We start from the raw sequence: 15752 nt of genomic DNA on the forward strand, positions 1-15752 counted from the left end.
ATAACATTCTAGAATATGCCAGTATTCAACTATTACAATATCAGTGTGGAAAACATTCTTTGATTATAACTTTCATCTAACCTGCTATGCAAGCCATATCCATTATTAGTTTTAGGAGTAACATGAAGGTTATAAGTGACTATTAGATCTGCTTAAGTTAATGGAATTACTCTATACAGATATATTTTAAATTGAAAGATTTTATAGCAGAATTATTATTTCTAACTAGCCTTTTCCACCAGGATAATCCTATTAGTCATAGCTTTGTTAAAAACATGTCAATAAAACTTGAGACTCAATAACCTTCCCTTGCAGGAAAGGAGTCTGTGAGGCCATGAATTGCATGGACAATCACTACAATCTACAAATACAAACTGAAAAAAATCCCTGACCACACTGATCTTTCTACTCCAGCTCAGGGTTTGGGAGTTGTTCTGTAAATGGCTTTATGAATGTGTGATCTCTCACTAGATCTGGTGAAAAGGTTTGTCAGACTGACATGAGCATGTGGAGCTGTATAGCTCAGGGGATTGGCAGTGGGCAAAAGTGCTTGTCACCTCTAGGACCAGTGTAGGTTGGCAATGATGTATCGTAATCATTTACCTAGTTTGAGCAATGAACTTAATTGCTCAAACCAGTGAGCAGACGTGGTTGGATGCTGAAAAAAAGATGTAAGCAACAGAGGAAGCCCTGCTGGAATCCTTGGTAGGCAAGAACATCAGACCTGCTGGGCATGGATTGCTGCTGTCAGACCCTTGCCAGATAAATAGGACTGCCATTGCCCAACTGAAAGGACATACCAACTCATGGGGGCTTTCAATAGGAAAGCCATGCTCAGCATTGGAGCAAGCAAACACACTCTACTGCCACCCAATTCCTCAGCAAGTTTAGATGATAGTAAATGTGACTTGGTCATGATATTGAAGTCTGTTAATGTTCATAATCTCATGCTTATGCTCTTAACAGGGGGCCATGTATATGCATTGGATACCTGGTAATTTCATGCCTTCAGTATGCAGTGTAGTATTTCTCTGATTTTATAGAAGCCTTTCCTGTCTCTCAATTATCATCATTGCTTTCTACAGCAGACTTTAAAGAACATGTAACATACGATTACGCAACAAATACACAACAGATAGAACATGTGTTGCAATGAACTTAAGCTTTTTTCCTTCCTCCCCCCCCCATATTATTCTGTTGACAATCAGGGCTTTATGCACCCAACTGATCCCCATTACAAAGAAACACCTTCCAGCTGGACCAGGCCTAACTGTCTTTATTTAAATAACTAGTTGGGAGACGTGAAGGCAACAACAGAAATAATGTTACATTCAATACATTACATTCATTTTGTAAGGTTTAAGGGGTTTTATTATTTTTATAATTCACAACCAGTGACATTCCTACCATATATGGCAGTATTTGTTTCCTCTTGAAGTCTTTGGTTGCTGACAGATCTCACTGGTAGCAATCTTCTTGCATGGGGATCAAATATCAGACTAATAAGACACTGTCCTCTTAGGTGTATGGTTTTTTCCAGTGGTCAAACTGGCATAGAACTACACCTCTACCTCGATATAATGTGACCAGATATAATGCAGTAAAGCAGTGTGCCGGGGGGCCGGGGCTGTGCACTCCAGTGGATCAAAGCAAGTTTGATATAACGTGGTTTCACCTGTAATGCAGTAAGATTTTTTTTTTGGCTCCCAAGGACAGCGTTGTATAGAGATAGAGGTGTACATAATCCAGTCCTTCAGTATACAGATAACCCAAAGAATGCTATGGTTTGCATGTATGAAACAGAATTACCAATGCATTTAAGAGGTAGCAAGATTGCAATAGGAAGCTTACTCAGTGTGTTGCCTATTTAAAAGGAACTATTGCTCTAATTTCAAAAGGAAGAGTACTTCTAATAGGTAGAAAACTGAAGGGCAGCAGTGGACCCCTTCTGCCTTCTCTATTCAGACTTCCCACTTCTCTGTCTTTTTTGAATAAGATGGCTACTACTCCCAAGCAGCTTAAAAATGCCAACAGACTTCACTTTAAACTTCCTTCCAATTTACAGTGAAAATTGCTCTTCCTCAGAAGTCACATTTAACTGCACTTTAAATATCTTTTTGATTAAAACAGATCAATTAAGCAAAGATGTCAATAATAAAACTGAAGAATTATATACAAAATTAGAGCTTTCACACTGGACTTATAAAAGTAGTTATATATGCAGTCTATATAGATAATGAGACTGCAAGCTTTTATATTGCTGGAGTTTTGGTCTTTCAGGTACTTCAAAATATTCTGCCCATTCTCTCCTACACTAGTATAAACATCTGCATCTATAAACATAAGGAGCAGGTTGATGTTGGGATACAGTAGGGTTAGGGTGTTATTGCAAGTTGTATGAACATTTTTGCATTATCTTGATTCCATGAGATGTCTTCAGCTGAGGTCTGCTATTGCATCAAATACTAGTAAAACACAACCACTAGTGGAGAGAAGGAAGAACATGAGTTAAGGGCTGTCCTCATCTACCATAAGACATAAAGCACAATGCAAGTTTAGCAAGATGACTTGATATATATCAATAAGTTCTTGAGATGATGGGGTCTGGACAAGAATGTATTTAGTGCGAAGATGGAAAATCTATTCCTATAGATGACATTGGGGGATGTTGTTTCCTGAATACCTTACACTGGTAGACTTTTTGTTTAGGTTACAAATGCATATGAAATGTAGAACAAATGTTATCAGTTGCATCTTATGCACTGAAGTGCCTGAAATGTTCATGTAACAGTTTAAGGTCTGAATTGTAAACACTCTTTTTTTTATAATTACCAACTTCAGCTATTCTCTTGTAGTAATGTAAGCTGATTGTCATCAGATGATGACAACCCTATTCCAAGTATCATTCAAATTACTGAGAGCAACATTAGCTTATCTCATACATGGAGAACTTCTCTGCAGGGACATTAAGATGAATTAACTAAAGCTGTGAAGTGAATTAAACCCACATGTGCACTCTCTTTCAGAAGTAGAGTGGCCTTTATTTATGTTATCTGAATCCCCTTTGAAGGAGAATAGAAGTAGCAGAGGATAAAATTAAAGGGATGGGGGTAGGTGAGGACTTTATGGGAAGATTGAATGAACAACGACCTACTATGGATGGAAAAACTAGAAAACAGGAGAACTAATACTCCTGGGGGAATTCTGCACTACTGCACACATGCATAATAAATGAGCTGTGCATATTTTTATTTTTTCGTGCAGAAAAAAGCTGCCAAAATGTTGCTGCAGTTCCACATTTTTCCCACCAGAAGGTGGTGTGCTAGAACAAAGCAGCAGCTCCCAGCCATCTAGGGAAGAGACAGCCTGCTGCCTTCACAGTGCCTGTCAGACCAGGTCAGGAGACAGCATGGGGTTGCTAGGGAGTCAGATAGGCTCATAAGGGCTAGTGGGGGGGAGGACAAACTGGGGCAGGAGCTGACTGGGAGTGGAGGCACAGGGGCACGTGGTGATGGGGAGGGGGTGCAGAGCTACATAGGTGGCTGAGTGGGGGCAGACACACATGGGATGGGGAGCAGGAGGGGACACAGGGATGGGGGAGGGGGTGCAGGGATACAGAGCCACATGGGGGAGAGGAGGGTGTCTTGAGTGGAGGTGACAGGACGCATGATATGGGCAGATGTGCCTGACTGAATGGGAGAGGCTAGGGGTCAGCTAGGGTATGCATGGGGGAAGCTCCCAACAATCACATCCTGTTTCGTCACCCCCGCCCCCCAAAACAACCCTTGTTCCTTACTTTTCCCACCCATACCCAACAACCCTCCAAGTTCACACCCAGGCTCCTTCCCAGCAATTTATTTCCTTTTCCCTCAGCTCCTCCATTACCCCAGACTCCCCCAAGCCTTTGCAGTGCTTAGGGGTATGGGAAATATGGGTCTCTAGTGTAGTTTAAATCAATTATTACTCAGAGTACTATATTAATACGCCTAGCAAGGAATCTATTTGTCACAAAACATTTTCTGAATTTTTTTTTGGTTGTCTGTATTGTTACAGACATACTTGGTGACAGGTATTTTGAAATAAACAACAAAATAATTGAAACTGTTGTGATTATATTGTTATTTTGACAAAATATGCAGAATTTTGCAGAACTGTAAAATATTGTGCACAGAATTTTTTTGTTGCAGAATTTTAATTTTTTTGGCACAGAATTGCCCCAGGAGTAAACTAGGCAGGTTGCAATTGAAATTCATCCCAGTAAAATATCAGGTTATCTAACTAGAAGTATAGGTGCTGGAACTAGGGGTGCTGCCACATGCCCTGGCTTGAAGTGGTTTCCATTACATGCAGGGTTTACAGTTTGGTTCAGTGGCTCTCAGCACCCCCACTCTACAAATTGTTCCAGCATCCCTGACTGGAAGAGGCCAATATGAGGAAATAGAGAGTAATATAAATGGATTAGAGAGAGATTTACTTTCTTTAATCACATGCACAAAGAACTCTAGGCCCCAGAAGATACCAAAATGTTATTTGTGCTTAGATTCCCAACACTGTGTGAAACTGGCACACTACAGCAGGCATCAACCATCCCAAATGTATAGATCCAGTGCTACCAGGGGAAACAGCTTTTAGAACTGAATGAGCATTTTTCTCCAAAACCATCTCAGCAAGCCACAGATCTGTACTGTTGAACCCGAGTAGACTTATTTACTTACAGTGTTAAGGTTCATCTCCACTGTTCCACTTTTCTCAACATCCAGTTTCTTAAATATTTCTGTCAAAGAGGAGAGAGAAATAAGATGTGTGTATGAAGAAAGCAGTGGGAACCGGAAGCTGAATCTTGATTATGTCTCGACTATGAATATTTGTCTCAGATTTAAAGGGACAAATTTAGGGTTCATGAAAACAACCTTTTAGAAAACCAATCAAGAGAAATCTCATCAAAGCTGCTTCCTTTAAAAAAAAAAAAAAAAAGTCCACTAGTTAGAGCAAAAACCTTGCAGCTTTGTTCTAGTGCATGAAAACTAGCGGCTGCTTAGTTCAAGCCGAGCGAAATGAAAAATGTAAACAAGCAACATAAAGACTAATGTTAAATTGTTTGTTTGAAAAATTCTTTCAATAGTCCATTGTATGTTTAGAACACTGGTAAGGAGAGCTGTCTGTGAAAATAAGTATTCTTTTAAAGCTGTTACTGCAAACTGAAGTGCTTTCTATTTTTGTCACGTTAGCACTGGAGGTGCCATTCACAAGGAGGATGTAGGTACCCAGCTGCCACTTTAGGCCACATAAGGCCAACATTTAACCACCACTGGCATTCAGAAAACCAGAGCTCGGCTGCCGCTTAATCCTGGAGGCTCCTAAAGTCCCACGCTGTCTAAGTGGTAAATTCCTATTGCACCTAAATTGCTGATGATGAGCGTGTGCAAAACTAGGTAAGTCTTGATGCCACTGAGCAGCTGGGTGCCTAACTCAGGCTTAAGCCCCACAAGAATTCACAAGCCAGGTATTCTCATGCCTGTCTCACCTGCAGGACCTGATTCGGTCAGCATGCTCGCACTGGCATCTAAGAGCACGCCTACAGGATTGAGTCCTGCACAAAACAGCAGTGGTGATGCCTCCCCCACTACACAAAAGTTAAGTGGTTACAGCATTCATCCGAGAGTGGAGACCAGGATTCAAATTTTCACTCTGGCCAGTTCATGGCTGGGATTTAAGCCCTGGCCTTCCCCCTACCAGCTGCAACCACTAACTAAAGAGTCATACTCATGGTCTCTGGCCCAATGACTAAGTATTTCATAACAAGTGGAACAATTTCAACAGGTGAGACTGATAGACCCTCCATTCAGCATGCTGGCTTCTGCAAATCCAATTCTTAGGCACCTAATTCTCCCCTGCATTGTATGGGAAGCATGGACAACTCACTTGGGGTTGTGGATTCCACTAGGCAGCAGGACAGCTAGACATTAAACAGTTTAATGCCTAAATCCCCCTTATGAATCTAGCTTTTGACTGTGGGCTGTAACTAAAGACTGTAACAAAATGTTTTAAACCCAATCCTGCAGTCTGATCTATGCAGACAGACCCTTGGAACCCTGGGGAAAGTACCGCTGTCTTTCTGCACAGATCAGAGTATAGGATTGGAGTCTCAAATTTATTCTGGTGCAAATCCGAGAGCTTTGTGTTAGAATAAGTCTGTACCTTATACAATGCAGCGAGGCGAGGGGCTGCTCACAATGTAAAGATTTACTAAGAACATACTCACTGAACAAAGTTTCCAGCCGAATCAAGCACCTGACAAAATTATCAAAGTCAATGATGAGCTGCTCATCTGCAAAACGAGCCACAATGACTTGGTGCAGCTGGCAAGTCAGCTTGAACCCTACAGGGCAAAATAAAAGGTGAAAACATTTGGCCAGCTAATAATGCAGTCAGGTGTTGGCCAAATAGCAGGAGCAATATGTATGTTTTTATTGAAGAAAAAAAAAAAGTTAAGATCACAAAGTGTTTGCAAACTAGGAGCAATGTTGGAAAATGTTCATATCTATATTAGCTATTTGGTCACATTTCTGTGTCTAGTTTTCAAATAGCTTTTTTAACTATTGAGCTGGTTGGTTATGATGGGTCATAATGCATTTTTACTTTATCTGTGGGCATTTCTAAGTTGTTTGGTATTAGTGCTGATTGATTGATTGGCTGAGCCTACTCCATGTACTCAGGAGGGCTAGTAGAATCCATTTTGATTCACTGTCTTAGAAAGATGGCTGTCTTCTATGGACCAGTCAGAGAAAAATGATTGATGGTAAGGAGCAGCTCTGTACTGTATTAAGTGGGGGCTGTATCTTACCCAAAGACCACCCAGAATTTGAGGGGCATAGAACTGCTGGCTACTGGTCCCAAGACCCCCAAAGGGAAAGTAGTCTTTCCACCAAGGAAGCCAAACATAGATATCTGGCCTTACCCACACAAATGTAACAGCAGGTGGGGATGATTATGGGTTGTTCTAGGAGGGTTCCGATGGGATTATTGTCAGGACCCACGGGCTTGCAGCCTTGTGAAGCTCTCCAACAGTTTAGATAAGCATTCAAACTCTGACTCTTGAGACTAGCCCATCCATAGCTGAATATGTACTTTCACTCTGTTGAAGCTGGTTTGCAGTGTAATTACAGTGCAGTACTGATGTTGGTTTCCAGCACCCAGCTGTGATATGGAGAACTTCAGTGGATGTTGTGCTTTTATGAGGAGCTTTGTCTGGGTGCCAGTTCATTCTGGGCTTGTGTATTCATTTTATTCCCCTTGTAGTCATTGTGCAGTGGTCTTAAGAATCCAGTGCATGGAGCAGTGGACTAGGTCTCAGGAGACCTGGCCTCTATTTCCAGCTCTGCCCCTGATTTGCTAGGTGACCTTGGGCAAGTCACTTTCCCTTTCTATACCTCTATTTTCCTCTCTGTAAAATAGGGATAATGATATTGACATCTTTTGTAAAGCATTTTGAGATCTTCTATAGAACTTTTCATCAGTAGAGCTTAGTATTATATTTTAATGGTGATTCATCAGAGGAGGTGCTTGCACTGATTGCCTCCTCTTCATGGGCAACCTGCCCAACTCAATCACTAAAAGATGTCAGCTTGTGGATCCTGGTTGTTAAGGGCCTACTCATGATCCTACTGGGCCAGGTCCTAAGTGAGAGTAGCCCCAGACAGGAAGCCACTCATCTGGGCTATTTTTAATGTGCCTATATTGCTGCGTATAGACAGATACCACGGCCAACCACCAGAGAGAAAGATGAGTGTACACAATAAGACAGTGTCACTGGTAAAGATCACTGAAATGGTGACTGTATTTACACTAGCACCTATTGACTGACTTTGATTATTGATCTAGATAAGGGACTTGAAGTGGCATCACCCTATATACATGCAGATAAATGTTGGGTAATGCAGCTATAGCAGAATAGAAGTACCTGCTTCTTCTAATGCTCTCCGCATCTCATAGGAGTTCATGGTACCAGAGCGATCGACATCTATTTCCCTATAGATTTTCTGTAAAACACAAAACCCAGTGTTGGAGCTCATCAATAATTAAGAGCTGGTTATTTTGGCTTCAGCCAGAAGTCAGATAAATGCCTGTGGAAAGCAGTCCCTGTTTTCCTGAGAAACGGAATCTAAAGTGGATTTTGGATTCATTTAATTAATGTCATGCAGGCATACAGCTGCTCCTAGGACTTGTCTTCACGTACAGCGCTACGGCAGCTGCACTGAGGAAGGCGCTTTAGTGAAGACGCTTCTACAAGAGAGCTTCCCCCATTGGCATAGATACTCCATGACGGTAGCTATGTCGTCAGGAGAAGCTCTCTCGCTGACATAGTGCTGTCTATATGAGAGGCTGTCAGCATAACTACATCACTTGGGGTGTGGATTTTTCACCCCCTGAATGACACAGTGATACCAATATGGGTCTGTTGCGTAGACCTGGCCTTAGATGGAGTCATAGCTAATTCTTTCAGTGCAGCATACGGTAGGGAGGAGACACAAGGAAGTCACCTGAAAGCATGGTGATTGCAGGGTAAATACCATGTGGGACTACAGAACCACTGACAAAGCAGGCACTGTTTAGTACTCAGTCCTGTGGTAAAGTTATCAGCCCTGTAAGTGGAAGGCTAAAGATAGGGGGAAAAGTGGAGCTAATCTGAGAAGCAGTCACAGGAGCAGAGGTGGCTCCACCTTCTGCTCTTCACCCTAGAATTTGAAAGAGGAACTGACTTGTCTCTAGGGCTTTAAAGCTTAAAATCCCAGGGGTCAGATCCTCAGCTTGTGTAAATTGTCTTAAACTAGCTGAGGATCCACCCCCATTTTAAAGTGGTCACCAAGAGTGAACCAGCCTGAGGGTCCCAGCTCTCTGTGTTTGGTGTGACCGTCATGCTGCCGTCAGTGTGTAGAATGTGGAGTTAGCTGATAAAAGAAGTCTAACAGTTTGGTTCTTTTATTTACTGTTGCTTACATGTGGCCATTCTGGTACCCTATTATTTTTATAAAAATAAGGGCTTTTTTTTAAATTTGAGCAGCTGGCAAAGCTGATGGGCAAGTATGGGCAGGAATTCCCAGTGAGGAAAGGACAGGACTGAAACAGCCCTGCCTTTATGTTCTGCATTTGTGGTCTGTGTGTGCCACTGGCCTTGTGCTGCTCTAGGCCACACTAGTCCCATTGAGCCCCATCTTGCAAGATGCTGTGTCCCTCTTGTGACGAGCCGAGCGTCCCCAGCTCCCCCTGACTTAGTGGGAGTGGAGGCAGTTCAGTGCCTCACAAAACTGGGCAGGGGAGCAGGTTTCTACTGAAGAACACAACCTTTCCGTTTAACAAGATGCGCTCAGAACTGTCCGTATAGAGAAATATACTGTACCCACAATATACATACAGATTTACACCCCCAGTGCTCCAACAGCCATTGAAAAGACCAGGTTACATCCACATGAGTAGTATACTGTATGCTCCCTTATACAGAGATCATATCTTACTTGATATTTCTGTATCTTTGTCCAGAGTATGTAGAACTCTTTCAGGCCCAGTTTACCACTTCCATCCGACTGCAGGAAGAGTTAAAGGAACCTCTTTGGATGGCAGGAAAGAAATGTTTTCCCTCCTCTACATTAGGTTTGCTGTAATATAATCTCAAAACTGCTTTTGGGTGTCAAATTTAGAGAAGAATGCAAATCATCTTGTGATGCACGTCTTACTCTGGCTCATCCTGCAGGATATAGGGACTCTTCCTCTGCTTTAGGTTGTGTTTTAAGTTTCTAAATCAACTGTTTGGATGAATTAAATCTGAACCTTTGAATATTTCCCCAAGCCTTTTCAGTGCCTCCCACACGTAATCTCTAACAATTCAGCATGTGTACCGAGAGGATGCCATTCTGTTCCGCAGTGATGGTTCAGCTATCGATGGGAATCTGAGTCATACTCTGTTTGGATTCTAAACAGAGACATAACCAAAAGCAAGAGCTGCTGTTTACAGAATTTGTAGTTCTTCAGAAAACCCCTGACAAAAGAATCCCTACATCACTGTCTGTCTGTCTCTCTTACTGTAACTACAACAGTGGAATCCTGAGCTCTGCCACATTTTACAACAAATTACAGGAGAGTTTCATTTTGTTTGGTATTTTTCTTTTTCTAACCACATTATTCTCAAATCTGTAATGGGTTAGAAGATAAAAAAAAAAAAAATCTCCCTCCTCTCCTCCCCAGTGAAACTAAGCATGGCTATCACAGTAGATTTCTTCCTAGTGCGTTGGGCTCAGAAGAACAATGTATTGTCTGGGGAGAAGTTCTGGGACTGTGCTTCTAGTTTGCTTCCCTTGTTTTTAACAGTGAAATCTTTGTGATTCTTACTATGTTCTGGCCAAATCTGACATGGTGGGTTCTGAATACCACAGGATTGAATATGCTGATTTCCTCACTTCTAATATGCATGTATAGGTCCTCTAAATGAGCCCATGCTACTGATGCCATGTTGGGAGCCAATCTTTCCCTAGGCTGTTGCCAGCCAGATCACACATGTACCATCAAGGCTGGAATTCAGACAGGACCTTCTGCTATAAAAATACAGGCTCCCACTGCTAGAGATACTGTAGATTCAGCATTAACTGGCAGTACTACTAACATCTAGAGTCTCTATGCAGGACAGTCATTAAAGGGTGGCAGTCACAAGCAGATCTGGCCTTCCCTCCTGCAGGGGTTACGGGAAGGAAGGGATGGATTGATAGGAACATCCCCGCTGGATCCATTTCAGCACGGATAGAGGACCATAGTCTAGCTAAGACAATTGAAGGATACATCTAACAGATCAACCATTATTTTACACGTCTCAATACTGAAGCCATCTGATTTAATATCTTGGCCTGTAAGGAAAGAGGACAAAAGGCAGGTTAATTACACGTGGAAGGGTTTAGGAATTGGATAGTAACCCTTTAAATAGCTTGGAAGACCTCTAGTGGGCCTCCTTGTCTTCATCTGCAGAAGCCAACAGAGCCTAACAAATACAGCAGTGCAGATACAGAGCTAGACGTTGCAGGTTTGTATATACAGATAGTGAAGAGTGCTTCAGAACCTGTCTGAGTGTTTCTAATGCTGTGTAGAGCAAGAACTCATGCCTAGAAAGCTCAGTTCTATAGCACCTTTTCTACTATGTCCGCTGTTCAATGACCAGTAATTGTGTCTGTACCTGAACCCTTCCTTTGGGCTTCGATGGGGCAATGAGCAGTCTCTAGTTTGATTCTAGGCTAGCATCATTCTATGCTTCATGCTGGGCCCATTGGAGGGAGGTAATGTTACTACCACCAGCACACACATGTATGCACGCAGCCATTAACAGTACCCTGGGCCTTCAGCTCCAAAAATACAAGACTCTCTTGCTTGGACTAAAGTGAAATTCCTTTAGCTGCTGTTAGCAAGACCCTTATCTTTTCTGTGGAGCAGCTACTAGCAGGCAAGATCATACATATGCTCACAGCCAATCCATATAGTAAGATGCAGGTGGTGCTACCCGCTAGTCTAGGAACTGCTTTCGGCTCCTACCAAATGTAATTTTAATCCTTAGGAAACTGGCTAATTTTCAGCTGGACATTGCCAGGGAACTGGTTAATTTTTACGTGACTGGTGTGAAATCAGTAGAGAGAATCTGTGGGTGCTGGAAGGAGAGCCTAGGGCAGAACTCCTGCCTTCAGAGAATCCTATCATCTCCCACCTGTTTGATGGAAACCTTCTTATCTACTCTTGCAGGCCCTCTTAGTGAAAACTGCCTTCTTGGCTGCTGGATCCTGCTCTCCCTCAATGAAGGACATAGCATGTACCTACAGTAGATGCTGGGGGGATGGGGGACAAGACATGGAATACAGAGTAGCTTCATGCTGAACAGCAGGCTGTCTACAAGCAGACCAGGGACTGTGAGGGTCTGTCTACTGGAACAAGGACCCTCTGCAAAGGGTTGCAGGAAAGTTCTCATTTTGCACAATGGCGGGGCCCATGACTGGAATGCAGGGGGTGGGTAAAGTGCCCATAATCAGCATCCTCAGCACTTCGCTGCAATTGACCATGAGTCCTAAGCGTAAAAGCTGCTGGGATAGCCTCCACTGAGAAATTGGTTTGTATGTGAGCTGCAGAGACAGAGACGGCTCCAGGCACCAGCCCAGGAAGCAGCTGCTTGGGGCGGCCAAGGGTGAGGGGCAGCACATCCAGGTCTTTGGTGGCAAGTCCCTTACTCCCTCTCGGAGCAAAGGACCAGCTGCCGAAAACTGAAGTGGCAGCGGTAGAGCTGCAGATTGCGACTTTTTTTTTTTTTGCTGCTGCTTGGGGCAGCAAAAACCCTGGAGCCGGCCCTGTGCAGAGATCAAATCTCTCTGCTCCTGTCCTTTGCCAGTAAACACAGGTGCTCCTGTGGGGACCAAAGGAAAGGGGAAGGAGGCTGAGCTCAATTACACAGGAAAGACAATCGATACCATGCTGGTGCATCCAAGGAGAGAGAGAGAGCACAGCATGGAACTCCCTGTCTGTTTGTTTGGCTGATGTCTGTACAAATCAGTGGGGCTTATCTCCCTGAACTTGATCAGTGCCCAAGGGGAAACTAAACCAGTAACAAGAAGTCCCTAGTCCTTTTGTGCAAGAAAAACAAGATTAGAACCTCTCCATATCACTGAGAGAAGCCCTAGAGAGTTGGCTGTGCTGTCACTGACCTTGGAGGCTTAAAATAGGCAGCCAACTGGGTAAGTTACCCCCTCTCTAAACCAGAAAGAGGAGCTGTAAGTTTTTCAGTTGTGCAGGTCCTGACCTTAATTATTTCACAAGGCACTTGTAAGAGCAGTATATGCCTTTGACACGTGACACCAACCCTGATCATTGTAATTCCCTTATAGTAAGGCTTCTTCAGTGCTTCTCGGTGTTGCTTGCATCTTGTTCAGAATACAGCAGTATGTCTGCCCAGAGGTTTGAGTAGGGTGATCGCATAATCTAATTATTTCACATCAATATCAATCTAGGTTGGATTCAAACCACTCAAGGGTAGTGACACTCTTATCCATTACCAGTCTCTTGAGCTAACCAGTTCAACATGCTTCTATCTGACTAGCCAGACCCAATAACACCTATACACACATGTGCACAAGGAGCATTCCTCATTCAGGCAGGTGTGGTGTTGAGCAGTCCTGAGCTCAGACTGCCATGAGTTTCCCCTGCAGCTCTGGAGTGTTTAGTCTCAGCAATTAGGGGCACAGCTAGTTTGAGATCTCTGTGAAGCACAGGACTGGGATTGATGCCTGTACCTTTTACTTCTCTGGGAGTTGTGGGTGCTCTGTCTTTCTAACCTACTACTGGCCACTAGAGACAATGTGTATTCTCAGAGGAGAGGAAGACACTTACGTTTAGCCATGATTTTTCTCAGGATATTACATAATTCAAAAGCAGAGATCTCTGCATCCTGTGGAAATGTAACAAAACAGTTGTAACAAAATATTCATAGTAAGCCAAGTCAGATGTGGAATCTGTGTAACAGGGAAGGGCATGAGAGGATTAGCTAGAACAGCGGTAGGCAACCTATGGCACGGGTGCCAAAGGCGGCACACAAGCTAAGTGGCACTCAGACTGCCTGGGTCCTGGTCACTGGTGTGGGGGGCTCTGCATTTTAATTTAATTTTAAATGAAGCTTCTTAAACATTTTAAAAGCCTTATTTACTTTACATACAACAATAGTTTAGTTATATATTATAGACTTATAGAAAGAGACCTTCTAAAAATGTTAACATGTATTACCGGCACGTGAAACCTTAAATTAGAGTGAATAAAGGAAGATTCGGCACACCGCTTCTGAAAGGTTGCCGATCCCTGAGCTAGAAGATCTATTGCATTTATCTGGACTGAATAAAATTTGCACAAATGAAATCAAAAGCTCCGCAATGTTTTAAACTGTCTGCATTTTCTAATTTGGCGAGCACTTTTCATGCTAACAGCAGTTACTGGGCATGCCCAGGACTCCTTCTGGTGAGTTTGCCAGGTCTAGCTTTTACTCTTGTGCTCCAAGCACATCAGTCTTGGACTTCAAATCCTTCCATAAAACCCACTTCTTCTGTGAAATCTTCCTGTGCTGATCTCACTGGCCAGGTCTGGATTCCATTGCTTCTGCACTGCTTTCTAGATGTGAGCCAGGGCAGTGCCTCGCAACCTTTCCAGACTACTGTGCCTCTTTCAGGAGTCTGATTTGTCTTGTGGACCCTCATGTTTCACCTCACTTAAACTCCTTGCTTACAAAATCAGACATCAAAATACAGAAGTGTCACAGTGCACTATTACTGAAACATTGCCTACTTTCTGATTTTTACCATATAATTATAAAATAAATCAATTGGAATATAAATATTGTACTTGCATTTCAGTGTATAGTATATAGAGCAATATAAACAAGCCCTGTCCGTATGAAATGTTGGTCTGTACTGACTTTACTAGTACCTTTTATATAGCCTGTTGCAAAACTAGGCAAATCTCTAGATAAGCTGTTGTACCCTGGAAGACCTCCACGTACCCCCAGCAGTATGCGTACCCCGAGTTGAGAACCACTGACCTAGGAGACTGATTCAGCAGAAACAACCGCAGGTGCAATCAGCAGAGGGCTTAACCAGAGTAAGTCTAAACAAGATAATTTAACATAAAAAGAGTAATAGTAACTCCCCCTGCCTGGGGTTCGCTCCACTCACAGGAGCTCTGGGTGTATAGCCAAGAAGCTATTTCCTCTAAGCACCCATGCAAGAGGCAGGGGGGAAGCTCAGCTGAGCCTTCTTCTCTGGGGACCAGATATCTCCCCTGTATCTTGTCACACCTGGTTACTCCATAAGCCAGATTTTCAGAAGGGCATGAGCTCAGCAGGGTACATAAAAGTGCATGTGCAACTTGCATATTTTGCATGCATAATTGCTATGATTGCTGGATGAGCTGAACCAGGAACTTCCAGAGCTAAAGGCATGAATCTAAAGAGCTTGACCCGAAGAGCTAAGTTCTTTAGTTATAGGCTATATGAGACTGTGATGGGACACTGGCCTGTAAGGGGTTAATGGAGCCCTAGGGAGGCTGTGCAGAAAGCAGCCAATAGGAGAGGGGCTGTGAGGAGCAGCCAATCAGGGCCAGGCAGGCCTATATAAGAAGAGTTGTGTGGCGCTATAGGAAGGAAGCTCAGGCTCTTAGTAGGAGGAAGGAATGCCAGCACCCTAGACATAGCTAGAGAGAGCTCCTGGATTGCTGCTAAGACTGACAGGCTGAAGTACTGAGGCAAGGGGAAGAAGGTGCTGGAGGCCATAGGATAGTGGCCCAGGGAAATGAACTGAGGAGTCAGAGGGGACTCAGCAAGTGGCAGCCATCTACAGGGTCCCTGTGCTGAGACCCAGAGTAGTGGGTGGGCCTAGGTCCCCCTGCACCCCCACTTGCCAGTGAGAAAGTGGCTGAATTGAGGGACTGTGATATTGTCCTGCCGAAGCGGGGAAACACAGAGTGTGGCACAGCTGGAAGGCAGTGTTTATGAAGAGGATGCTGCAGTCCTGGGAGTGGTATCAGTAGCGTAGCTAGTGGGGTGCAGGGGAAGCAGCCTAGGGTGACTAAATGTCCCGATTTTTGGGTCTTTTTCTTATATAGGTTCCTATTACCCCACAGCCCCTGTCCCTATTTTTCACACTTGCTGTCTGGTCACCCTAAAGCAGCCAGAGAAGGAGCTGGGGGGGGGGGGG

General features: G+C 43.5%; 1 protein-coding gene across 1 annotated transcript in view; it reads right to left on the minus strand.

Annotated features, from left to right (window-relative positions):
- Positions 1–1258: 1258 nt before the first annotated feature.
- The window catches only part of CAPN2 (calpain 2), a 57259-nt gene continuing 42765 nt past the window's right edge, over positions 1259–15752 (minus strand). Inside the window, exons 15-21 of the mRNA XM_032781728.2 lie at positions 13405–13462; positions 10828–10892; positions 9513–9581; positions 7961–8039; positions 6263–6379; positions 4716–4774; positions 1259–2482 (exon numbers count right to left, since the gene is read on the minus strand). Coding sequence (XP_032637619.1) covers positions 2459–2482; positions 4716–4774; positions 6263–6379; positions 7961–8039; positions 9513–9581; positions 10828–10892; positions 13405–13462 — 471 coding nt within the window. The 3' untranslated portion in view covers positions 1259–2458. The remainder of the gene's footprint in view (positions 2483–4715; positions 4775–6262; positions 6380–7960; positions 8040–9512; positions 9582–10827; positions 10893–13404; positions 13463–15752) is intronic.

This window comes from Chelonoidis abingdonii, chromosome 3 (genome assembly GCF_003597395.2).
Source record: "Chelonoidis abingdonii isolate Lonesome George chromosome 3, CheloAbing_2.0, whole genome shotgun sequence".
NCBI lineage: Eukaryota > Metazoa > Chordata > Testudines > Testudinidae > Chelonoidis > Chelonoidis abingdonii.